Source organism: Colobus angolensis, unplaced genomic scaffold (assembly GCF_000951035.1).
Source record: "Colobus angolensis palliatus isolate OR3802 unplaced genomic scaffold, Cang.pa_1.0 Scaffold50, whole genome shotgun sequence".
NCBI lineage: Eukaryota > Metazoa > Chordata > Mammalia > Primates > Cercopithecidae > Colobus > Colobus angolensis.
In genome coordinates, this window is record NW_012118488.1 from 2,017,647 (window position 1) to 2,043,323 (window position 25,677).

The window sequence follows — 25,677 nt, forward strand, 5'->3', positions numbered from 1 at the left end:
TTCATTGTCTCACTACTTTGGGGACTGAATGGTCTATTTTATTGGTAACATGCCATATCCTTCAAAACTGTACATCCTCCAAGGTGTGGTTAATTTCTGCTTTTAACAGGAAAATCACAGGCCTGCCTACTTGAGTCCCCCTTCAAATACTCAGTATTTGAGTGTCTACTAAGTTGTAACAGTTAACGCACAAAATTCTAGTCCTCATGTCGTTTATACTCAGGTATTTATTGGGAGACACGCGTCAGTAGTCCCTACTAAATGAGAAGATTGCTTGAGTACAGGAGTTCGAGTCCAGTCTGGAATAAAGAGAGTAAAACTTGCTCTCTGAATTAGTCTTTGAAACTGGTAAACTAGCTCAGAAGTTTTGTAAGAATTGCTGGTGTACGTTTATTATATACAGTGAAAGTACTTAATCTGTAAACCACCCCAAATTAAGCCTCCTAACTGCAAGCACAAAATGGACTCATTATTTACTGAGTTATCAGTTGGCCCTGTCCTTAGTTGTACAGGGACTAATGACTCACCCATAAATAATGGGCTCTTCTAAGAAGACAGACTTGAGTTGACACCTCTTTGTCCTATACCTGGGAGGAACGCACCGCAAACTCCAACCCAATGATTCTCTAAATGGGGTCTTCGCATCAGCTGCGTTAAAATCATCCCAGCAGGCAGGTTATCCGGCCGCCACTCCAGGGTCACTAAATCAGACTCTCCAGTGGGACCTCGGAATTCGTAGTTTAGCAAGCTCCCCAAGTGATGCTGGGGGTAAACTAACGTTTGACAGTCAAAAACATGTTTTGGAAATATAACCAGATGGGACTGGAGAAATTAGAAACTGAGAAACATCCCTAAAAAAAAAGCAAGACTAAGCTGCGTGGGAGACCAAGTGAGGGGGGCTCTTTGGGGTGTTTCTACCGTGACAAAAATCGCCATTACCCCACAGCTCTCATACCACCAACGTTCCGCCAACGTCCCACCACCCTCATGACAAGCGTCCGCGGGACTGCTCCAGCGAAGGCACCCTTTGCCTGGGCCATGAGGCACAACCGTCCCTCACAGCTGGGGAGGCTTCTCCAGGGTCGCACCGAGAGGAAGTTGGGGTACCGGTTTCCGCCGCCAGCACCCAAGATGGCGGCACGAGCGTCGCAACTACAAGCACCACATGTCCCGCCTCAGCCTTCTCGGGTCTCACTAGACTTTTGCAAGTCACTGTGGGAACCCTCAAGGCAGAGGTGTTCCGCACTCCGGCGGCGATACACCCTCCCATTCCCTGCCCTAAGCCCTCAATCCCCCGCCACAGAAAGCGCTGGAAGCGCCCAGCCTGGATACTTCACCCAACGCCCAGCCCGCTAACACCGCCCGCCGGGAACGCGCGGCCGAGGGGCCCGGCATGCCAGACACTAAGGCCTTCGCCCTACTCATTGGTGGGTCCACACCGCGGGGCGGGCCTAGGTACCCATTGGGCCTGGAATTATGTCAGTCTTGGGAAATCGGGTCCGGAGATAAGGAGATACACTCAGCCATTGGGCCCTCTCTGCTGCCAATCAGAGGGATATCCGTCGACGTCCCCGGTCTCGGCTCGTTGATTGGAGAAACTGTTCATAGGGTGCCTGCGGCGGGCGGGTTTCCGAGTGCGGTGGCAGGAGGGGGCGGGGAGGGAAGCGGAGGCTCGGAGCTCTAGGCCGGCCGGTGGCGGCGGCGAGGCCGGGACTCGGGTTTAGGGCCTGCTGTGGCGGCAGCGGCGGACGCCGAGCTAAGCAGCGGGTATCGGGCACATTCCTTTCCTAGAAGGGAGGGGTGCAGCGCCGCGGGGCCGAGGCTTATGGGGCGACGGGCGACGGGATGGTGCTGAGGCGCAGGAGGCGGGGGCCGAGCGGGGTTCCCGCCAGAGCCCGGCCCTGGGCCTGACAGGGAGGGGCCGCGCGCGGGGCCGAGAGGAAAGCTGGCTCCGGGATGGGATGGACTGGGCAGGGTTGAGGGCACGAGAAGGCGTGGTGTGAGGCCCGGACTTGGGAGTGGGGTGGGGCCATCGGGACGGAGGGCGGGGTGGGGTTTGTTGTAAGGGTGGGTCAAGGCCAGGGAAGTAGCACTTGTTCGCTGGCCGCCCCAGGAGGCTAGAAGCTCCGGCGCCGAGAGTGGGCATGGCGACTTGGTCTCAGCCGGACTCGGGTATCCGGGCAGGGTGGGACCAGCCTCAGGCCAGGGCCCTGCCCCTAACTCGATTTTTAAGGGACTTTATCCGATTTCTCGAACTTAGGCTCCTGGGAGGTTTTAGTAATAAATTGCGTGAGAACGGGAGGGTAGCGTAAGCAGGAATTCTGGGTCGCAATTGTGTTTACTCTGACAAGAGAGAGGGAGTGTGAGTGTGTGTGTGTACACGTACGCGTGTGTACGTATAGATCGCTCTCCCCCTGTGGAATGAAGTTGGTAGATGGGTCACAACGCCGGAGAGGAGAGGGGGTATGTCTTGGTTTGTGAGATTAATGGAAGCTCAAAAGTGGAGGCCAGAAACAGATTTACCTCCTTGGCACTGGGCAGTCTGGCTAGAGAACGTGGCCATATCCTTCTGCCTTGGCTCAGAAGGTCATATGAATGAAAATAAAACCTGCCTATGCAAATCCTGGACGGAACAGTCTTGCGTAGTAGGCCCCCCACCATCCCTCTCCTCCTTTTTTTCTTTCCTTTTTTTTATTTCTTTTTTCTTTTTTTGAGATGGAGTTTCGCTCTTGTTGCCCAGGCTGGAGTGCACTGACGTGATCTCGGCCCACCACAACCTCGCCTCCTGGGTTCAAGCGATTCTCTTGCCTCAGCCTCTCGAGTAACTGAGATTACAGGCATGCGCCACCACGCCCAGCTAATTTTTGTATTTTTAGTAGAGATGGGGCTTCTCTATGTTGTTCAGGCTGGTCTCGAACTCCTGACCTTGGGTGATCCGTCCTCCTTGGCCTCCCAAAGTGCTGGGATTACAAGCGTCGGCCCTTTTCCTTTTTTTTTTTTTTTTAAAGATGTGAGGATAGGAAAGGGAAATCAGATTTCAAAGTTCAGAAAACAAAAGGCATTCTTCTTCTGGGTGAAGTGGTGGCCTGAACATTGTCCTTTTGTCCTTCCACACTCTCACTGTTTAATAATCTTGCCTTTTTGAACTGGAAAAGACAACTGTTATAGGTGGTTTTCTCCTGAGAGTTGAAAATTCAGCTTTACTTTTAAGACAGGAAATGGGCTTCTCATATGAAAATAGAAGCTGGGTAATGCACCTGTAGCCGGGGAGGAGGGCTGGTAAATAAAACAAAGGTGTAAGATATTTTGGATGACCTAGTTGTTGTCTGCTTATCCAAACCAAGCTACATTTTAGGATATTGCACATTTAATATTAAGTAACTGAGATCCTTTGTGATCAGTACCTTTCTTTTATAGTTCTTCTATGATCAGTTGCTATATTTTGGGGTTTTTTTTCTGAGAGTGTAAGTAGTCCTTTCTTCCTATAAAAGTGGCCTTCAGGCCAGGCACTGTGGCTCACGCCCGTAATCCCAGCACTTTGCGGGGCTCAGGTGGGCAGATCACCTGAGGTCAGGAGCTCAAGACGAGTCTGGCCAACATGGTGAAACCCCAACTCTACTAAAAACACAAAAATTAGCTGGGCATGGTGGCAGGCGCCTGTAATCCCAGATACTTGGGAGGCTGAGGCAGGAGAACTGCTTGAACCCGGAAGGTGGAGGTTGCAGTGAGCAGAGATCACACCACTGCACTCCAGCCTGGGTGACAGAGTGAGACTGTCTCAAAAAAAAAAAAAAGTGAAAGTGTCCTTTGAATGTGTTTTCTACCTTCTACTGTGAAGGTTTTCCTACCCTGATCATGATGTGAAAAGTATGGAATCTTATTTTGTTGCTTTTGTGATTCCCATTTCAGGTTTCTCTGGAAACCCCCCTGGTAAGTGTGGAGGAGGCGGGACACTCTGACCCAAGACGAAAGACCTGTAGCTCCAGCCAAAGAAAATAAACCTTAGGAGGGAGAAGGAAAAAAAAAAAATCCATCAGCTGTTCCTGAGAACAGCCTGCAGTGGAATCTACAGAGAGGACAACTAATGTGAGTGAGGAAGTGACTGTATGTGGACTGTGGAGACAGTAAGTCACGTGGGCCCTTGAGGGCCTGGACTGGGTTAGGAACAGTTGTGCTTTCAGAGGTGAGGTGTCGAGAAGGGAAAAGTGAATGTGGTCTGGAGTGTGGCCTTGGCTCCACAGGGTGTGCTTTCCTCTGGGGCCATCAGGGAGCTCAGCCCTTGTGTTCTGCCAGGGTGGGATACGGGGTTTGGCACTGAGGAGGGTAACCTGCTGGCTGGAGCGGCAGAGCAGTGGCCTTGATTTGTCTTTTGGAAGATTTAAAAACCAAAAAGCATAAACATTCTGGTCCTTCAGCAATGCTTTCTCTGAAGAAATACTTAACGGAAGGACTTCTCCAGTTCACCATTCTGCTGAGTTTGATTGGGGTACGGGTGGACGTGGATACTTACCTGACCTCACAGCTCCCCCCGCTCCGGGAGATCATCCTGGGGCCCAGTTCTGCCTATACTCAGACCCAGTTTCACAACCTGAGGAACACCTTGGATGGCTATGGTATCCACCCCAAGAGCATAGACCTGGACAATTACTTCACTGCCCGGCGGCTCCTCAGTCAGGTGAGGGCCCTGGACAGGTTCCAGGTGCCAACCACTGAGGTAAATGCCTGGCTGGTTCACCGAGACCCAGAGGGGTCTGTCTCTGGCAGTCAGCCCAACTCAGGCCTCGCCCTCGAGAGTTCCAGTGGCCTCCAAGATGTGACAGGCCCAGACAACGGGGTGCGAGAAAGCGAAACGGAGCAGGGATTCGGTGAAGATTTGGAGGATTTGGGGGCTGTAGCCCCTCCAGTCAGTGGAGACTTAACCAAAGAGGTTAGTGGACCTGTGGTGGGTGTGGGGGGCCTGGGGTTTGGGGGTGGGCTCGTCCAGAACGATTGTGGTCAGAACACAGAGCCCTGTAAAGAGTCAGACAGATTTCAGCAGGGCCTCAGGCACTGTTCTTGGGTAGGGATGGGCTGAACTGTCTGACTTTAGGATTGGGGGCTGGGAGCATTTCCCTGTGTTGAACCATTGACCTACCTCTAAATGTACTGTCAGGGCAGTGGGAGGTTCCTACACATGCCAGGGTGTTGACTGCTTGGATTTCAGCATGACTGCTGGAGGCCTGGGGTGGGGGAGGAGTCATGTTGTGATGGGCTTTGATGCAGTGTACATCTGTTGCTAAGACACAAATACTTTATGGACTCTTCCCTTGTACCTCCCCCCACATCAGAACACAGACATACCCTGAAGTTCTCCTTTGTGGTCAGGCCTGTTGTTGTATTGTCCTGATAATTAAGACCTCCTGGGCCTGAGCCAAAGGGTAGATTTGGATAGTTATTCTTGGCCAGGAGAGGGCCAAGGCTTCCATTCTTTGCTCTAAAGGCCCACTGCAGGGAGTAGGGAAGAGAAGGCTGGGAGGTAGAAGAGAAACTGCATTCTGCTGCCCAAGTCAACTTGTTTTGAGCTGTCAGAAGAGATCCTTAGTTCTTGTCACATGGCTGACATACTGTTCTAGGCAGAAAACGATGCAGTTCTTTGCCTTTTCAGATGTGAATGGCTGCTGCTGCCCCTGCCTCCCCAACATAAGATTGCTTTGAACTGTGGGTTTGTATGACTTTTGCTTGCCACCCAGCATTAAGTAGTTGGGAAAAAGGCCCACTGCACTCCCCTGGCCATTAGGGAAGGAGAAAGCCTGACTGGGTTTTTGGAGGTGGCATGTGGAGGAATGTAAAAAGTTGTACAGATGCTGCAGAAATGGGCTCCTCTGCCTGCCAGGTCAGACCATGTTTTCCCTCCTTCCCTCCTTTGTAGCCTTTTCCTGAGCTTGGTTATCCGACTGTTAGTGACTGTCAAAGAGTATGGCTTGTTTTAGGCCAGTGGTCCTCAACTGGGGGTGATTTTGTCCCTGAGGGTGCAAGTGGCAGTATCTTGAAACAGTTTTGGTTGTCATATCTTGGGGCGGGGGTGCTACTGGCACCTAGTGGGTAGAGGCCAAGGATGCTGGTTAACATCCTGAATGACACAGGACACCTTCAAACAACAGATTTGTCTGACCCCAAGTGTCAGTAGCGCAGGGATTGAGATACTCTGCTCTGTGCTCAAATGGCTCATACTGGACCTGCTTTGAGAGGGACTAGGATTATCTGAGCGCAGGAGCCAGGAACATCTTACCTTTCAGGGCCTCTTATTTTAGCTTCTTACAGGGCCACTTGGAACTTCACCTCTCTTCTGCTTCCCGTTTCCCTTTCCTTCAAGTGGGCTTCAATCTTGGCACAGTGTTCTGAAGTAGGCTTCTTAGTCTCTGCTCCATGCTCCTCCCCCAGGGTAGCTCCCCCAGGGGTGGGTGGAACTGGGTTTGCTCCTGGAAACCTTGCAGGGGTAGCTCCATATCTGTTCCTGCTGGGATGGGATGGGATGTTTTGGATATTATTGGGTGGGTTGGGGTAGAATGGGATGGGACTTTGACCCTGCTTTCCTCTGTTTCTTGGTGCTTGTGAAGGTTGTGCTTTTCATCTCAGGCCTTTACAACTCCCTTTGGGAGGTGGGGTGGGTCAGCATTAGGGGCCCAGGCTGCGTATGGGGGAAGGGAGGATTATTATGTGTCTAGAACAACATTTCCTCAGCAACTCAGGGATAAAAATACCCAGGTCCAGAGCATGTGACAGGCACTGCTGGAACCGGTATTATCCCTGGGGTGGAAGTGCTCCCCCGCTGCCAGGCTTGCTCTGTGGACAGCCATAGCCTAGGCCCTTGTCAGGGATAGGATTCCCCTTGAGATTGGCATTCTGCCCAGAGCAGGGGGTGGCCTGTTTACAGCTCTTTCCAGGCTAGGAGCAGACTGTGACCAGAGAGAACATACTGTCTCTCTGACCTGACCTTAGGCTCCAGGGGAGCAGCAGTGGGGAGGGAGCTAAATTTCCCCTCGAGAAACCAATCCAGGGAGTCTGAATTGTGATACTGAGTCTGTGAGGGGCTTCTTTCCTGCTTGGATGAGATGTGGGCCAGGTATCAGGCAGAGAATGCTCTTGAATAAAGCCAGGGTGAAAAGGGAGTGGGGGACATTTGTGGCCAGGAGAAAACGAAGCACCTGTCTCCCTAAGCCTAGGGCTTCAGGGTTGTGTCTCCCCTCCTCTTGCTTGGGGCTAGGCCTGGCCAGCACTGTGACATTGCTGCACGTGGGCAAAATGGCCTTCCCTTTTTCCGTAGTCTGGCCTATTTTGGGGTGACAAAACTTACGACTTATGGTGGGCCTGGGTGCCCTGGGTTCCTGCCCAGCCTGACTTGTGATCCCTGGCCCTGAGAACTGGCCACTGCCTTCCTGAGGAATGGGGTAACTCCTTCCACTTCCAGCAAATAATTTAGATTCCCAGAGAATCTGCGGGAGGAGTGTCTGCCCAGTCCTGAGTGGGCTGGATGAGCAAGATGCGACAGGAGGGAGGAGAGTGGCACCCCTTCCCCCAGGGCTCTCACTGCGCCACCCCAGCTGACTGACTGGGCTGGGTGGGGCTGCCCGCCCCTGGGCGCATCTCCTCAAGGAGACGGAGGCGGCCCAGGGATGGGCTGGTTCCTTGCGGCAGCTTCTCCAGCTGCCCTGATGCAGAGATTGGCTCCCGTCTGCAGCTAGGTAACAGGCGGTGGGAGGGGATTGGCTCCTTCCGCATCTCCAGCGGAGACTTGGGGGAGGAGATTGGCTCTCGGCGCAGCCTAGGTAACGACAGTGGGAGGGGATTGGCTCTTTCCGCAGCCCAGCTGCTGACCTGGGGGAGGGGATTGGCTCTCTGCAGCCTCAGCAGTGACCTGCGGGGTGGGAGGGGGAGGGGATTGGCTCCTTGCTGCAGCCTAGGTAACAAGTTTGGGGGGCGTGGGGGGGAGGAGCGGGAGGATAGGCCCAGGAGGGAGCTTGCTTTCCTCTGCAGCTTGAGCACGGAGCATGGGGTGGGAGTCCCATATCACTGCAGCCTCTGCGGTGAGCTCAGGGTGGGGGCAGCTGGGCGCCTGAGTGGAACTGGGGTTGTGAGGTGGGAGGGGGCTGCTCAAGGATGGAGGAAGGGGGCTGGGCTGGGCCGCCCAGGCAGCAGCACGGGCGGGGCACCCTTCTCAGGCCCCTCGGAGCTAGCAAGGGGCCACCCTTCCAGCCTGGTGTGCTCCCTGAAAGCCAAGAGCTCCTTGCAGCCCCCTGTCCGGCTTCCCGGCACCGGCTGCCCTGGGGCTCATCTCGCAGACCATGACCCGCCTGGACCGCAGCTCTCACAGTGGTGGGGGCCATGCCAAAGGCAGCCGGCCCCTTAACTCTTTGCTGGCTGGTCACCGGGTGGCCCAGCCCCCCTCTGCTCCTGGGTCCAGGGCTTCTGTTCAGGTTGGTGTATGTGGGGAGACTAAAGTAGTACGTCTGGGAGGTCTTAGGGTCAGGGAGGGTTAATGGGAGATGAATACCGGCTTAGAGGTAGGGAGGTGGGTCTGATCTAAGGCAATTGCTTTCTGGAAAGTGTGTGTCTGCATTTTAACCCCTGGATGGAAGGCAACACTTTAGGGTTTCTTCAGGCTTGTGGGGAGGGCTCGACTACAGGGGGGTGCCGGGTATGGGAAGCCCAAATAGCTCCATTTATTGGGGTTCTATGCTGTTAGCAGTGGGGGTGGCAGTTGGTGCAGCAGCTGTTCATGAGCCACCACGGTAGAGCCTGAGGGAAGCATTTTTGGTGCCCAAGGTGGCAGTTGTAGCTGAGCAGTGATGGGGGTTACGTCCTTGAGTGGGTTGACTGATGGGGATTTGGTGAGCCCTGGGGTATGGTGAGGAAAGGAGAGCACTGGTGTGAGGGGACACAGTGAGGCTGGCCTGAGCAGGGGTGGGGTGCCTCCCTGGGGATTATCTGACTGCCTGAGCCTCCCTGGAATGGAGGCAGCAGCTAGGATCAGCTGAGAGGGAATTCTGGCGGGGATGAGTCTTGAGGTGAGCCTGGGCTTGAGGAGTTGTGGGTGTTCAGCCTTACTCTTGCTGCCAACCGGGGAATAGGGAATGGCTATAGGAAGGGCTGTAGACAGCATGGCGTTGTCATTGGTTGCATCAGGTGGTTGGAAATGCAGGGATTTTCCTCTCCAGCCCACCCCACCCCTTTATGCAAATGAAATGGCACCACAGGCTGATGCAAGCCTGGTCACTGCTAAGTAATTCTGCATGACAATTTGCTCTTGCTTGCCATGGCCAGCTTCCTCCAAACCAAGTTTTAAGGGGTCCAATCTCCAAAGCTAGAGGTGTCTCCTGATGTTCCCCTTCTTTCTTATGTAGGGGTGAGGCAGCCCTGCCTTTTGGTCGGGTGTGTCTTGGTCCAGACCCTAATCCTTCCCACCCTTATGGTGATAGTCACGCTAATGGTTTTGCTAGTGGCTCTTTTTTTTTTTTGTGGGAAGGGGATAGTGTCTGGAAGTAGATGAATGAACATTTGCTGGTGCAGAGGGACCAGGGGGTAAAGGCTGGCAGGTGAAGAGCTGGGAGGGGCCCCACCCATGACTAACTGGGGTGACACTAGGAGGGAACTCTGAGGGGCAGGACAAAGAAGGGACCCTGGGACCTCAGAGCTAAAGTCATGTGATTTGTCTTTCAGGACATAGATCTGATTGACATCCTTTGGCGACAGGATATTGATCTGGGGGCTGGGCGTGAGGTTTTTGACTATAGTCATCGCCAGAAGGAGCAGGATGTGGAGAAGGAGCTGCGAGATGGAGGCGAGCAGGACACCTGGGCAGGCGAGGGCGCGGAAGCTCTGGCACGGAACCTGCTAGTGGATGGAGAGACTGGGGAAAGCTTCCCTGCACAGGTACCATCGCCCCTGCTCACTGGGCTCTCTTTTTGTCCCTACTTCCCTTCCCTGACACAAACCAGGCTGGAGTTCTTCCAGGAACTTCCCTTAGAGAAGACAGGTTGTGGGGTGGACCTGAATTTCTATTTTGGGTTGGGGTCTATAAGTCACAGTGGCTGAGCCTTGGAAGGGGGAGTGGAAAGCAGCAGATGCAGAAGGGCTGGGCCTTGGCAACAGACAATGCAAGGGAGGCAGAGCATCTAGCATCTTCCTGCTTGCTTCAGGACTCTTTCACTCTCCCTTCTGTTATTCCTGGGAGTTTGGGACTCGGGGCCAGCCATTAGCCTGGAAATGGGAGGGAGACTGCAGGCCTTCAGCCATTCTGGGAAAGAAGCTTCAGCCCCAGGCAGCCAAGGCTCAGATCAGTCAGACTTACAGTTCCTGTTGCCACAGGTGCCTAGTGGGGAGGACCAGACGGCCCTGTCCCTGGAAGAGTGCCTTAGGCTGCTGGAAGCCACCTGCCCCTTTGGGGAGAATGCTGAGGTGAGCAGGACTCCAGTGAGAGCCCACCAAGTGAGCAGGGCAGCCTGTACCTGGTGTGTCCCTCCATGGCTGAGGGGCCAGCTCTTGTTCTGGCTGCTGGGGGTAAATGCAGAGGAAGGAAGAACAGAAACAGACTCCAGGTGGTAATCTCTGGGAGGAAAGCACAAGGTCTTTCCTTCCCCCTTGTTAAAGCCTCTGTGTTTTGCCCTAGTTTCCAGCAGACATTTCCAGCATAACAGAAGCAGTGCCTAGTGAGAGTGAGCCCCCAGCTCTTCAAAACAACCTCTTGTCTCCTCTTCTGACTGGGACAGAGTCACCATTTGATTTGGAACAGCAGTGGCAAGATCTCATGTCCATCATGGAAATGCAGGTAGGATTGTCGGAACCGGGCACAAACCTACTGGATTTTGCACAGCATGTCTTAGCACTCAGTTGCTTTTCCATCTCTGAGGAGAGAAAGTGTAATACTTTCTCTGATCCATAGAAAAGTGGAGACAATGAGAGGAAACCTGTCCAGGTGTGTCCTTGGGGCAAGGGAAGTGAAGACAGGTAGGGTTTGGCTTAAATAAAACTCAGGACTCAGCCTTCCAAATCAGGGCCTGCCTCCTGGGTGTGCCTTCTTCCTTTCCTTCAGGCAGATAGGCACTTGACTGAATGCTTCCAAGGTTCTGCGTTAATAATAGCTGACATTCACATGGTGCTTCACAGCCATCGTTCGCTCACTTGGCCCTCACAGTCATCTAGTCAGCCTTTATTTCAAAGGTGAGGAAATTGAAGCTCAGAGAGGTTAAATGATGTGCCCATGGTTACACAGCAAGTGGTGCAGCTAGGTTTTCTGACAAGTCTGGGTGTTCTTTTCACTGTGTTGATTTTGCAGTAACAAGGTAGTGTTTTCTTCCTCTCCCTCCAAGATAGGGGAGTCTGGCCAAACATGAGGAAAAGCTTGATCAGTCCTGTATTAGGGTGGAGCCCACATGGAAGAACCCATCTCTGCCAGGCCTGGTGGATGAAGCTGGGTCAGGAGCTGACACTGTGGGCTTTGGTTTATAGTCTTTTGCCTTTACACCCATGCAGCTGTGCCTCTGTTGGGTGCCTGCAGTGTGTGAGCCCCAGGGGAGGGAGTCAGTTCCTAGTGAACAGTGGTGCTCTTCTCCCCCTCCCAGGCCATGGAAGTGAACACATCAGCAAGTGAAATCCTGTACAATGCCCCTCCTGGAGACCCACTGAGCACCAACTACAGCCTTGCCCCCAGCACTCCCATCAATCAGAATGTCAGCCTGCATCAGGCGTCCCTGGGGGGCTGCAGCCAGGACTTCTTACTCTTCAGCCCTGAGGTGGAAAGCCTGCCTGTGGCCAGTAGCTCCACGCTGCTCCCATTGGCCCCCAGCAATTCCACCAGCCTCAACTCCACCTTCGGCTCCACCAACCTGACAGGGCTCTTCTTTCCACCCCAGCTCAATGGCACAGCCAATGACACAGCAGGCCCAGAGCTGCCTGACCCTTTGGGGGGTCTGTTAGATGAAGCCATGTTGGATGAGATCAGCCTAATGGACCTGGCCATTGAAGAAGGCTTTAACCCTGTGCAGGCCTCCCAGCTGGAGGAGGAATTTGACTCTGACTCAGGCCTTTCCTTAGACTCGAGCCATAGCCCTTCTTCCCTAAGCAGCTCTGAAGGCAGTTCTTCCTCTTCTTCCTCCTCTTCTTCCTCTTCTTCCTCTGCTTCTTCCTCTGCCTCTTCCTCCTTTTCTGAGGAAGGTGCCGTTGGCTACAGCTCTGACTCTGAGACCCTGGATCTGGAAGAGGCTGAGGGTGCTGTGGGCTACCAGCCTGAGTATTCCAAGTTCTGCCGCATGAGCTACCAGGATCCAGCTCAGCTCTCATGCCTGCCCTACCTGGAGCACGTGGGCCACAACCACACATACAACATGGCCCCCAGTGCCCTGGACTCAGCCGACCTGCCACCACCCAGTGCCCTCAAGAAAGGCAGCAAGGAGAAGCAGGCTGACTTCCTGGACAAGCAGATGAGCCGGGATGAGCACCGAGCCCGAGCCATGAAGATCCCTTTCACCAATGACAAAATCATCAACCTGCCTGTGGAGGAGTTCAACGAGCTGCTGTCCAAATATCAGCTGAGTGAAGCCCAGCTGAGCCTTATCCGAGACATCCGGCGCCGGGGCAAGAACAAGATGGCGGCGCAGAACTGCCGCAAGCGCAAGCTGGACACCATCCTGAATTTGGAGCGTGATGTGGAGGACCTGCAGCGCGACAAAGCTCGGCTGCTGCGGGAGAAAGTGGAGTTTCTGCGCTCCCTGCGACAGATGAAGCAGAAGGTCCAGAGCCTGTACCAGGAGGTGTTTGGGCGGCTGCGGGATGAGAATGGGCGACCCTACTCGCCTAGTCAGTATGCGCTCCAGTACGCCGGGGACGGCAGTGTCCTCCTCATCCCCCGCACGATGGCCGACCAGCAGGCCCGGCGGCAGGAGAGGAAGCCAAAGGACCGGAGAAAGTGAGCCTGGGGAGGAAGGGGGTTTGATGCCCACCAAGACCGAAACTGGAGAAGGGCTGGACCTGGACCTGGACCTGGACCTACAGCGGGGACTTAAATGCCTTCTTATCCAATATATCTTCTCAGATGGGATGACTGCGGGTCAGTGTACAGGAAGAGGCAGGCACTGGCTGGCTCGGCTCCACTCGGGTGGAGTGGAAGTGGCCAGACCATTTGGATGGACAGGGTCCTCACCCTATCCCTTTCCTGTGAGGCAAGGGTGGTGGTGGAGTTGCTGGAGGTAGAGGAGCTATGTGGAGCAAAGGCCGACAGAGGGGAAGGAATGGACCTGTGAGAGGAAGGGAAGGTAGCAGAAAGTCTCATTTCAGGAAGGAGGGAAAGAAAGGAGGAAGGAAGGAAATCCCCCCCCCCCCCAAAAAAAAAAAAAAAATCAAAGCGAGAAGAAAATCAGAGGGAAGGTTAAGGTTGGCTCTGGCCAGGATTCCAGGCAGCAGGTTGGAGTGACTGGTGGGCCTAGGTCACTGGTGTGATAAACCCCGTTTCACCCCTGGGGGTTACACAGACATAGGGTGGGTTTGGGGAGGGGCGGTGTTAACTCTTTCTGCTCCTTGCATTTTGGTATCCCTGAAGGGGAGCTCTTGGATATCATCGGCCACAACGTTTCAATCAAATGGAGCCACTGCGCCCCAACACTGGCTTGGAGATTTAGGGTCAAAGGGTAGAGTGAACAGGAAAGGGTCACGTGGCCCCATGTTGCAGCAGCCCCAACATCACGCATGTCATTCACTGCCTTGCCACTCCATCTCCCTCTGTGCTCCAGCCACCCCTGAGCTGCGGCTCCCATTGTCTCCATCAGAGCCTGCATGTGAATGCCATCCTCCCTGGTCCGGTGTTGGTGTTCCCCACCCCTCACAGACTTCCTGAGCTCTTCTGTAAGCTGGGGTAGGGTGCTGGCAGTGCTCTGGGAACTGGGCCTGCAGCCTTCCTCTTCTGGGACTGCTGTGAGGCAGAGGAATGATGGAGGATCTAGTGCAGCAGCCTCCAGGCAGGATTCAGCATAACACTGGGGAGTCACCCTTCCCTCGGGCCTCTGCCTACCAACAACTGGGCTTATCACTGGGAAAACACAAAAAATTACACAACCCAGCAACAACAAAAAAAACTAGTCCTCTTAGAATTTCTTGCGCTTTGATTTTTTTAGGGCTTGTGCCCTGTTTCACTTATAGGGTCTAGAATGCTTGTGTTGAGTAAAAAGGAGATGCCCCAATATTCAAAGCTGCTAAATGTTCTCTTTGCCATAAAGACTCCGTGTAACTGTGTGAACATTTGGGATTTTTCTCCTCTGTCCCGAGGTCGTCGTCTGCTTTCTTTTTTGGGTTTCTTTTTAGAAGATTGAGAAGTGCATGTGACAGGGGCTGAGAGCACCCCCCCTAAACACACAAGCTCTCAGCCACAGGCAGCTTCTCCCTCCACAGCCCCAGGTTAGCACAGGCTCCTGGAGGGCTGCCTGGGGGAGGCAGACAAGGGAGTGCCAAGGTGGCCAGATGGTTCCAGGACCACAATGTCTTTATTTTTAACTGTTTGCCACTGCTGCCCTCACCCCTGTCTGGCTCTGGAGTACCATCTGGCCCAGACAAGCAGGAGTGAAATGGGGGTGGGGGGAAGCACTGATTCCCAGTTAGGGGGTGCCTAACTGAGCAGTAGGGATAGAAGGTGTGAACCTGGGAGTGCTTTTATAAATTATTTTCCTTGTAGATTTTATTTTTAATTTATCTCTGTGACCTGCCAGGGAGAGGGGAGAGAGAGATGCTGTTGAGCACATGACAAAATAAAATAAAATTGATGATTCATTCTCAAGTGCAATTTTTCCCCACTTTGAATTTAAATTGAGAATAAAGGAAATGGACTCATTGTAGGGAGGACTGGCCATTGTGTGGCTAAGGCAGAGTTCACATGGGAAGATGGGTGGAGAACTGAGGAGGCTGACAATGGGGAACTTTAAAAGGCAAGTCTTAAATACTGTATTAAACCTTGGGGGCAGGCATCAGGCACCATGTACTTCATAGGGTTAGCTGGTTCAATCCTCTCAGGAAGGATTCAGAGTTCTTTCAGTCTTATACAGCTAGGATAGGTGGAGGTGTCATTTAACCCAGCTCTTTACCTGTCCACCTGCTACAAACTACATTTTTAAACTGTGCTGTTATTTCTCTAGTGGCCTCACCTGCCAAAGGGGTGCAGAGCATTGGAGTGTAGTCATGATGTTGAAAACCTGAGAAATCCATGGTAGCGACTAACATGTGACAAGCACTACTGTGTAACCAGGAGCAGGGCCACTAAAGAAGCAGGAGGCCAGGGTTTAGGACACTAGGAAACCTCCCCAGCTGAGGGGACTAGAATCTGCTTTCCCTCAAACTGCTCAACTACCCACCCTATGAAGAGCTGTAATGTTTCAAGGTCTCTGCATGGATGCTGAAACTTCCACATGCCCATGTTAGTTAGGGCAGGTGTTCAGTAGATGCTGGAAGAATGAACAGTCACTCGGCAGTCTTTATTGGCAGGGTCTCGCTATGTCTCCCAGGCTGGAGTGCGGTGACGTGATCTTGGCTCACTGCAACTTCCACCGGGCTCAAGCCATCTTCCCACCTCAGCCTCCTGAATAGCTGGGACTACGGGCGCACGCCACCACCCCTGGCTAATTTTTGTAGAGACAAGGTTTCGCTATGTTGCCCAGGCTGGTCTCAAACTCCCGCCATCAAGTGATCCGCCTGCCTCAGCCTCCCAAAGTGCTGGTAGTACAGGCGTGAGCCATTGCACCTGGCTTCTGTGAGATTATTGGGCAGGGTTTAGGAGTAGAAGCTATGATTCCCTTAATGGAAGCTGTGATCTCAAACTCTTGGATACCACCCTGTAACCTGGTTCAGCTCAGTCCTTTAGTGATATTACTTTAGTGATGTTTAGAGTTGTGCTAAGGAGTGGAGTAGAATTCTAAGAATAATGATGATTTCTTATGTTTCAGTTTATAAGAGCTTCTCCCCAACTCCCCAGTCTCCAGTTGGAAAGGTTTGGTCATACCAAACAAGAACTCTTTCCTAATTAGGAATTGACTACTGTCTGTAAGCCAGATAAAACCAAGATACGTAAAGGGGTGAAAAAAACAAAACTACAAGTTAAAGGCCTGGTCGGCGGCTCACGTCTATAATCCCAGCACTTTGGGAGGCCGAGGCAGATGGATCACCTGAGGTCAGGCGTTCAAAGACCAGCCCAACCAACATGGTAGAGCTGTCTACTAAGAATACAAAAATTAGCCGGGTGTAGTGGCGGGCGCCTGTAATCCCAGCTACTCGGCGACTGAGGCAGGAGAATCGCTTGAACCTGGGAGGTGGAGGCTGCGGTGAGCTGAGAGTGTGCCATTGCACTCCAGCCTGGACAAGAGCAAAACTCCCATCTCAAAACAAAAAGTCTGAAAAACACTCATACCGGTAATTTAAAAAACACAAATTATATATAGAAGGGTAAACTGTGAAAAGTAAAATTCAGTTTTAATATTCTTGTACCCTTCCTAGAAATGTATATACAGTCATGTGGTGTTTAACGGCCAACATACGTTCTGAGAAATGCCTTGTTAGACAATTTTGTCAGGGTGTACTCACACAAACTTAAATGGTAGTGCCCACTACACAGCTAGCCTGTGTGCTATATAGCGTATTGCTCCTAGGCTACAAACCTGTACAGCATGTTGCTATACTGAATACTATAGGCAGCTGAAATACAATGATAAGTACTTGTGTATCTAAACATAGAAAAGGCACAGTATAGGCTGGGTGCAGTAACTCAATGCCTGTACCCTCAACAAGACTGTGCAACTGCACTCCAGCCTGGTGACAGCCTGGGTGACAGAGCAAGACCCTGTCTCAAGAAAAAAAAAAGTACAGTATAAATAGTATAAATAAATAGGGTATTATAATCTTATCGGACCATAATCATATACGTGATCTGTCACTGATGAAATATGCAGCACATGACTGTATTTTTGTTCAGTAATTAGGCTATAACTTCTACTTTATTTTGCAACCTTTTCTTTAACTTAAAAGACTTAAGAGATTTGAAAAATTCCTCTTAATCCTGTTGCTAGTGTTGTCCCTGGTCTGAGTAAGAATATTTTTGTTGGCCAGGCACGGTGGCTCATGCCTGTAATCCTGGCACTTTGGGAGGCCGAGACAGGCGGATCACGAGGTCAAGAGTTCAAGAACAGCCTGACCAACATGGTGAAACCCCATCTCCACTAAAAATATAAAAATTAGCTGGGCGTGGTGGCACTCGCCTGTAATCCCAGCTACTCGGGAGGCTGAGGCAGAATTGCTTGAACCTGGGAGGCGGAGATTGCAGTGAACCAAGATCATGCCATTGCACTCCAGCCTGTGTGACAAAGCAAGACTCCGTCTCAAAAAAAAAAGGAATATTTTTGTTAGCAGCTCCCCCCCGCCCCCCCGCCATTAGAGAGATGTACAGTTTTGTCTAGGATCATGCTGATTAGCTGGGGCATGGGGCCAAGTTGGTCAGCACTGCTGTGGGGCTGACCTCTTTCTGCTGGCAGGTAGAGTGGGTGTTCCAGGCTCTTTCCGGCGGGAAGAAGATAGGAGGACTCAAGTAAGGCCTGTGGAAGAGCTGCTACCACTAGCCATCTACCTAAGGCAGGAAGTGAGAAGAGGTCCTGGCGGAAGGCTGGGAGCCCAACAGGACTTAGGCCTAACAAACAGACCAAATTCTTCAGGCTGACTGACTTGGGTGGGTGTGGGAAAGCTTACTTTGTCTTGACTTCAGCAGTTGTAGGCTTCATTCAAACTGACTTTTTCTCACACTCATGTTAAGGAGATGGAAATAGACCCATATTTTCAACCTCTGCCCTGCAGAGATCTCACCAATGAAGGTGGGGCTGTTTCAGTATCAATAAAAACAGAATAGTGAAGTATAGAGGGAAAATCGTGATCTAGAGACATGCTTCAGTGTCAAGACTGGCCTCCATAGCTGACATTTCCCCACCCTTACTGGGTAAAGCTGAGTAATAATTAGTCTGGTGAACAGGGAGTTAGCTTCCATAGAGCCTTGTCAAGCTGGCCTCATCCCTGCTTTTATAAGCCCCAGCTAAACCAAATCTTGCTGCCCCTCTTCACATTTGCTTGGCAAACAATTCCTTATGGAAAAAAACATCCCCAGTATCCTCAAGTCCGCTACCTACCTCATCCTGTAGGCACTGACTAAGAGCAACAACTTTAGAAGCTCACACTAAATATAGTTTAGGGCACACCGTGGTGAACAGGTGGACAGCAAGAAGCCTGTTTCCATATTGATGTACCATATGTATACAAACACAGGTACTAGATTGGTGTCTGCTTCTGAGTCATTTTTCCAGCCAAGTATAGAAATTCTGTAGCAAAACCCATGTGCTTCATGATCGTGAGTAGTTAAGCCTTTTCTATCACAGATTCGTGAAAGGGACCCAAAAACCTTCAACTTGTCATTTTGTTAATATACCAAAATAACCTTTCTTTTTACCTTTACTGTATTACACTGAAGTCAATCATCTTCTTTGCCTCTGGCTCTGAACTTTGGAGTGGAGAATGAGCATTTGGGGACTATGGGGATATGTGTGAAACTTAACACTACAAGTTCTAGTCCTTGTTCTGTTCACTTCGTGTCTGCCTGAATTAGCTGAGAAACAGAATTTAGTACACATATTGTCTCTGGAGTAGTGTGAGAATCTGGTACCTTGCAAAAGAGGGCTGTTTTCAAAAATTAGCCGGATAGAAGTCTTTGTCTTCCTTTTTGAATACACCATACCAACAAAGGTCTTAAAGCTGTTTTGGTTTTTTTTTTTGTTGGAGACAGGGTCTAGCTTTGTCACCCACGCCAGAGTGCAGTGGTGTGATCTTGGCTCACTGTAAAACTGCCTCTAGGCTCAAGCTAGTCTTCCACCTCAGCCTCCTGGTAGCTGGCATATAGGCGTGCACCACCATGCCCGGCTAATTTTTGTATTTTTAGTAGAGACAGAGTTTCGCCATGTTATCCAGGCTGGTCTTGAATTCCTGAGTTCAAGCAATCTGTCCGCCTGGGCCTCCAAAGTGCTGGGATTACAGGTGTGAGCCACTGCGCCTAGTCTTAAAGCTGCTTCTTTTCTAGCCTATCTTAAACTGCAGAATGGAGATAGGTTGCACAGTATTTTTTACTTAATTCTAGATGCTCTTCAACTAAGGAAACAAAAAATCTAGTTCACTTGGGGAGAAGTGGAGAATAGACCAAGGAGTTGGCATTCTGCCTTTTGTGTCAAACACAAGTGTAACTAACTGGGCTAATACAGTTGACTTGAACTTTCCAATTCTCAGTTAGGGGCTAAAGCAGTAATTGAAGCAATGGGCTAGTGTGTCCCAAAGCCAGGCCCCAAAGTTGCCCAGCCTGACCCTAACTATGCAAATAGCAAAAAGGGCAGGCTTGGTCAAAGTCAGCTAGGATTTAAAAATCCATTTGGGGTAAACAGTGGCTTTGGTACTATCACAAACCACCATACAAATCAACAAGGTCACAAGGCAGACCCAGTTGTGCCACTGGTATATTTTAAAACAGGTTATTTAATACAACCAAAAACTATAGAAGCTGAATTGTCAGCATCTATTCTAAAGTTGATATTCAGCCTTCCCTCACTTTTGCCACCTCATTAGCCTAAGGAAAAAAAAAAAGCCTTTAAAAGGCACTGCTCTGTGCTCTGCTTGCCCCCACAAAGCAGGGCCAACTGTACTTTTCATCCCAGCAGGATGGTTTTGTTTCACATTTCATTTGCTTTCAACATTCAGCAGTTTATTCAATAGTAAACTTACAAGGCCAAGGTCAATTAAGTCATCCATAAGAGAGACAAGTAACTTTAAACTTCACATACTAGATAGGAAAGCAGTAACTTTTAGGGAGAAAACCTCAGTGCTGGACATTGTCAAAACAAGGTGATGTGCAGATCCACAGACTGACAAGTGGTCTTGGGATCTTAAGCTCTCCTCTAACAAACTCCTGTAATCCCACACCAAAACACTAGGATGCCTCTCCCTGATCAGTTTCCTACTGCTGAAAGCCAAGACTCCTTTATTAAGTTGAATGCTAATACTGAGCCTGGACTTAGTTCAGTTCTATCAGCTTTAAATTATAAATGAGGACATATCTTCATCAGAAGACCTAACTTGCACATTAATCTGAGCTATCATTTTTCCTTTTACTATGAGAAATAATTGCTTTATAATGCAGATTCCCAGTGCCACAGTCCATAAAGATGTGCCAAGCACACAGACAAATCCCAAATGGCGAAAGTTTAAGATCAACTTGAGCCAAGTCTATGACCACCACAGAATGGAGAGTTCTGGAACATAAGGTCATATCTGAAAATAGGTATTTAAAAATTTAATTAGGCGAGGTGCGGTGGCTTACACCTGTAATTCTAACACTTTGGGAGGCAGAGACAGGAGGACTGCTTGAGCCCAGGAGTTTGAGACCAGCCTGGGCAACATTGTGAGACCCCATCTCTACTAAAAGTTAAAAAAAAAAAAAAAAGAATTAGCTGGGCATTATAGCACACACCTGTAGTCCTAGCTACTCAGGAAGCTGAGGTGGGAGGATCTCTTTAGCCCAGGAGGATGAGGCTGCCATGAGCCATGGTAGCACCACTGCACTCTAGACTAGGTGACAGAGACCATCTCTTTCCCCCTGCAAAAAATAAAAATTTAATTGCTAAAAATTACTTAAAATTGGCCGTCAAAATTTTCAAACGATATTAAATGCAGGAACAATTATTCCTCAACTCTGTCAGAGTGTTTCTGTGATCATTATTCTATCCATTTACAATATTTATAGAAACTTAAGGCAATGGAGGAGCAAGATTTTTGTTTTACTGGCTCTACCAGTACAGGACACCTCAGGTAATAATGATGTCACAATATTAGCAAGCTCCCCTTTTCTAATAGTAACTAAGATAATTTATTGCCTCTTTAATGCCTGGGCAGGAGGTGTATGATGGTGCAATTTCATGGAAACCGTCCAACAAACATGTTTTTCCACTGTCTGAAGAAATATTCTTTGGCTGCGAGTGGTGGTTCACTCCTATAATCCCAGCACTTTGGGAAGCCAAGGCAGGTGGATCACTTGAAGTCAGGGGTTCAAGACCAGCCTGGCCAACATGGTGAAACCCCATCTCTACCAAAAATACAAACATTAGCCAGGTGTGATGGGGCATGCCTGTAGTCCCAGCTACTCAACAGGCTGAAGCAGAAGAATCGCTTGAACCCAGGAGGTGGAGGTTGCAGTGAGCCAAGATTGTGCTGCTGTACTCCAGCCTGGGTGACAGCGAGACTCTGTCTCAAAAGAAAAAACAAAAAACAAATAAATATTCTCTGAATACTTTCTCAAGCTGACTTATTTGTTGTGCCTATTTATATTTGTAGCAGTTTGCATTTGTGGCCTCAACAATCAAAAAAGTTGATCCTTAAACTATTGATCTAGTAATATGCTAACTGGCTTTTGAAAATAACAGAATTGTGACTATCTAGCTTCAACTCAGTTTTCACTGCATGCGTATCAGTATTACTGTTTTCTCTGGGGGAGAATGATACAGTTTTTACAACAGCTCAGGAATGCCACAAATGACAAGTCAGTCAGTTCCAAAGGTTAAGGCCAAAGTTGACTACTAGTCCATTTGGGATACAAACCAAGGCTGTAGTTTCATTTCAGTGCATCCGATGGTGCAGAACAGAACCAGAACACCTCCACTTAAACTCCCTTAATTAGCTACTAATGGCTGTGCTACTACCAATCACCACCAGGGCACACACTCAGACCTCTGAGCAGGAAGGCCTGTCTGTGACCCAGACCTTCAGTAAGGCTCCCCAGGTCCATTTATGTCTCCTGAGAACTTTCCTGAGGCGGCTTTCTGAAAAAAAGTATCTACACATCAGTTTATTTTAAACAAATGCTTTGCACAAGTGAGTAGTACTCAACTGTTACACTGATTTGATCTCAGTGGAAATCCCATTTCCGTTACAAAAATGACAAGTCAGCCGGGTGTGGTGCCTCATTCCTGTAATCCTAGCACTTTGGAAGGCCGAGGTGGGTGGATCACGAGGTCAGGAGATTGAGACCATCCTGACCAACATGGTGAAACCCTGTCTCCACTAAAATACAAAAAATTGGCCGGGTGTGGTGGCGCATGCCTGTAGTCCCAGCTACTCAGAAGGATGAGGCAGGGGAATCGCTTGAACCCAGGAGGCGGAGGTTGCAGTGAGCTGAGATTGTGTCACTGCACTCCATCCTGGGTGACAAGAGTGAAACTCCGTCTCCGTCCAAAAAAAAAAAAAAAAAAAAAAAAAAAAAACATAGGCAAAAAATGACGTTTTAAGTTGGTGCTCAAAGACGGGGCCAATTCCTGGAAAATTTTGGAGAAGTAGATTTTAGGTCATATAATCTATTACATACCAGAGGCAGGATCTAAACCTAACTTAAAAACCCATGTTTCCAAATGTACCATAGTTTGGAAGTGCTGTCAGGTCAGAGTGCTCAATAAACTTTTGGCAATACTGAAGACAGCATGATGCGACCATCTTTACAATCTCTGCAGCACCTGATAAATGCCCATTAAGTATATACTAAAGTAATATGGTGCGACCACTTAAAGATTCAGGCCAGACACTAGATTTTCAAGCCTACAGTGTTCAAGAAATAAAACCATCCAAGTGAGGAAGCCATTTCCAACAGGCTGAACCTATAAGGCAAGAAGAGTTCCTGGTAAGACTTAAGACAGAAATCAGGGATTATAAATCTATAGTTTTATTAAGACAAAAACTGACAGTGTAGTATGAAGTTTACATTTAAACAAAGTTTACACAGAAATCTAACACATGCCTAAAAGGATTTTACAATGTAGCTCTAGATGCAAGTCTAGACAATATCAAGAACTGATGGATCTCATGACTCAAGACAAGAGCATTTTGGGTATCAGTTACTTCTTAGGATTTCTTAAAAAATTGTGTGTGTGTGTGTGTGTTTTAAAGTGAACCACTGCCCAATATGGAAGTTTAATCTTCTCCTGAGACCAAGGCTTTTGAAATCACTAAACTCTTAGAACAATTCAGTGAAACTTGTGCTGTCAGTGACTGAACCCTGCCAACAATGGTTTCAGAGTTCAAAGCTCAAAAAAGAGAACGGCTCCAAGAGTTTTCCCCACTAAGAGTACGGACCCTTGTCTTTCCCTACTGTCTTATCTCCTCTACCACCCTCTTCCTCTTCCCTAACACCTCAGCCAGTGGCTTGGATGAACAAGCTGGTATTTATAACTTCGTTACTGGAAAAGAAAGGGTCTTCTAATTTTATTAGCACCTCTGAGACAGAATGATCTGCTTGTACTGTATACTCTCCAATAAAAGACCTTCCCTTCTCATCAATTTCCATCTCCAAAATGGCAACTTTGGTAACTTATGAACTGGCTTAGTCCTTTGTGGGAACAGCAATAAGTTTAGGCAGGGAACACCTTGGCTTATAGGTTTCAGACATTCACAGCTTTTAAACAGTCTCTCACAGTCCTTATCTATGGTGCCAATGACATTTTTTTTTTTGTTTAAGGTAAAATATTCTGGACATAGAAGCAAATCATTAGTTGTCTGTTCTTTTCCATTGCTTCACCATTTCCCCTATCAGGCCCCAAATGTTAATCAAAGTGATGCTACCCATCTCCCTTTCTCCCCTCCCCATCCCTCCCCCAAATAATACACCAGTAATAGCCAAAGACTACACACATGCTACGCTGTAAAAATGCAGAGTTAACACTATTGGGAAGAAGGCTGTGGGTTGTGGAGATGCTCTTTGAAGATCTACAGTATTTTTTGCTCTCCCACACACCCAATTCTGCAAGTTTTGTCCTTCATAGAAGGCCCTTTGCTTTTCTCAGCAAAGTGCAGAAAAGGTTGCCTTGAAACACTTATCCCCTTTCCCCTCCACTGGGATGGGTGTGCAAACTATACAGCTTGAAACGGCTTTAAAGCACTTGGGCTGCTGCAGGGCACAGAAACTATACTGGCTCTTCAAAGGACATCTTCTCAAGCCACCTCTATGGTGCCAAGACAAGTAGAACTCCTTCCCTTCCCACTTGAAACCCAGTCAGATGTGACAGGGGCTGGTACTCAGGAGCGTTAATTCTTGTCATCTTTTTTGTCATCATCCTCCGAGGGGTAGGAATGCCACGTCAGCCTTTCCTCATAGAAGGATATGACAACCTGTGGGCACTTCACATTGGCTTCCTTGGCAGGGACCAGGTCAGCCTCATCAGAGTTTTTCCTGCAGAATAAAGCAAAGAGAGACTTTGAGACCAGGTGCCGGTGGTCTATCCTAAGCACTAACCCAGGGGATAGTGCTTTAAAAATAGTAATTTTATAAAATTGGCTAGGGAACAACGAAAACATGGCCCAAGCAGCATTTACTGGCAATTTTATGTTAAGTGACATCCTCAGAGTTACTCTCCTGTTGAAAATTCCATCTCGGGATTCATGTATGTCAAAAGTCAGGTCAATGGACTTAGCCGATCACATCTGAACATCTGGGCAAGGCCCCAAAAAGCATGACTCTCTAGATTCTCTGAAGGAAGAGAGGCTATCTAGATTCTCTGAGGGAAGAGAAGCTACCACACTCCTCCAAAAGCCATATCCCAGCTGGTAAGAACCCACGGAGAAATCTTGGCTTTGTCATAGGATTTTTTTTTTTTTTTGAGACAGAGTCTCACTCTGTTGCCCAGGCTGGAGTATAATGGCGTGATCTCGGCTCACCACAACCTCTGCCTCCTGGGTTCAAGCGATTTTCCTGCCTCAGCCTCCCCTAGTAGCTAGGATTGTAGGTGCACACCACCACGCCCGGCTAATTTTTATATTTTTAGTAGAGATGGGGTTTTGCCATCTTTACTAAAGATGTTGGCCAGGCTCATCTTGAACTCCTGACCTCAGGTGATCCACCTGCCTCAGCCTCCCAAAGTGGGATTACAGGCATGAGCCACCGCGTCCGGCCTATAATAGGATTAAATACCACATCTAGCATTGGCCAGAGCAAATGAAGGTGGACACATTTTTGCATAATTGTAATTACACTGACACTTCCAAATGCTATCCTCACACAACTTCCAGGTGCTTTGAAATGATGTTTCAACATTGGGAGGTAGGAAATGAGGGAGCTATATTTTTCTGAATTTTAAAATGTTTTCAACATTTGAAAATCATACACATTGTAAGGGAATTAGGAGTAAACTCTGAGGCCGGGAGCAGTAGCTCATGCCTATAATCCTAGCACACTGGGAGGCCAAGGTGGGCAGGTCCAGGAGTTTGAGACCAGCCTGGTCAACATGGCAAAACCCCACTGCTACTCAAAATACAAAAATTAGCCAGGCAAGGTGGCGTGCGCCTGTAATTCCAGCTACTCGGGAGGCTGAGGCGCAAGAATAACTTGAACCTGGGAGGTGGAGGTTGTGGCAAACATAGATCACCCCACTGCACTCCAGCCTGGGTGACAGAGCGCGACTCTGTCTCATTTAAAAAAAAAAAAGAAAACAGACCGGGCGCGGTGGCTCAAGCCTGTAATCCCAGCACTTTGGGAGGCCGAGACGGGTGGATCACGAGGTCAGGAGATTGAGACTATCCTGGCTAACATGGTGAAACCCCGTCTCTACTAAAAAA

General features: G+C 49.5%; 2 protein-coding genes across 4 annotated transcripts in view; one reads left to right on the top strand and one right to left on the bottom strand.

Annotated features, from left to right (window-relative positions):
- Positions 1–1,632: 1,632 nt before the first annotated feature.
- Positions 1,633–14,794, top strand: NFE2L1 (nuclear factor, erythroid 2-like 1). Of its 2 annotated transcripts, XM_011959858.1 has the most exons (7): positions 1,688–1,763; positions 3,910–3,930; positions 4,416–4,927; positions 9,697–9,909; positions 10,345–10,434; positions 10,646–10,804; positions 11,598–14,794. In XM_011959858.1, exons 3-7 carry the CDS (start codon positions 4,418–4,420, stop codon positions 12,942–12,944), a joined length of 2,319 nt encoding a protein of 772 aa, XP_011815248.1. In that variant the 5' UTR covers positions 1,688–1,763; positions 3,910–3,930; positions 4,416–4,417; the 3' UTR covers positions 12,945–14,794. The 2 variants fall into 2 exon arrangements, with proteins under 2 accessions (XP_011815249.1, XP_011815248.1); XM_011959859.1 differs by lacking the exon at positions 10,345–10,434 and having other exon boundaries at positions 1,633–1,763; positions 3,910–4,124.
- A 7,975-nt stretch (positions 14,795–22,769) lies between these two features.
- The window catches only part of CBX1 (chromobox homolog 1), a 41,072-nt gene continuing 38,164 nt past the window's right edge, over positions 22,770–25,677 (bottom strand). For both annotated transcript variants that reach the window (XM_011959863.1, XM_011959862.1), the window contains exon 5: positions 22,770–24,295. In XM_011959863.1, the coding sequence (XP_011815253.1) occupies positions 24,151–24,295 (145 nt within the window). In that variant the 3' untranslated portion in view covers positions 22,770–24,150. The remainder of the gene's footprint in view (positions 24,296–25,677) is intronic.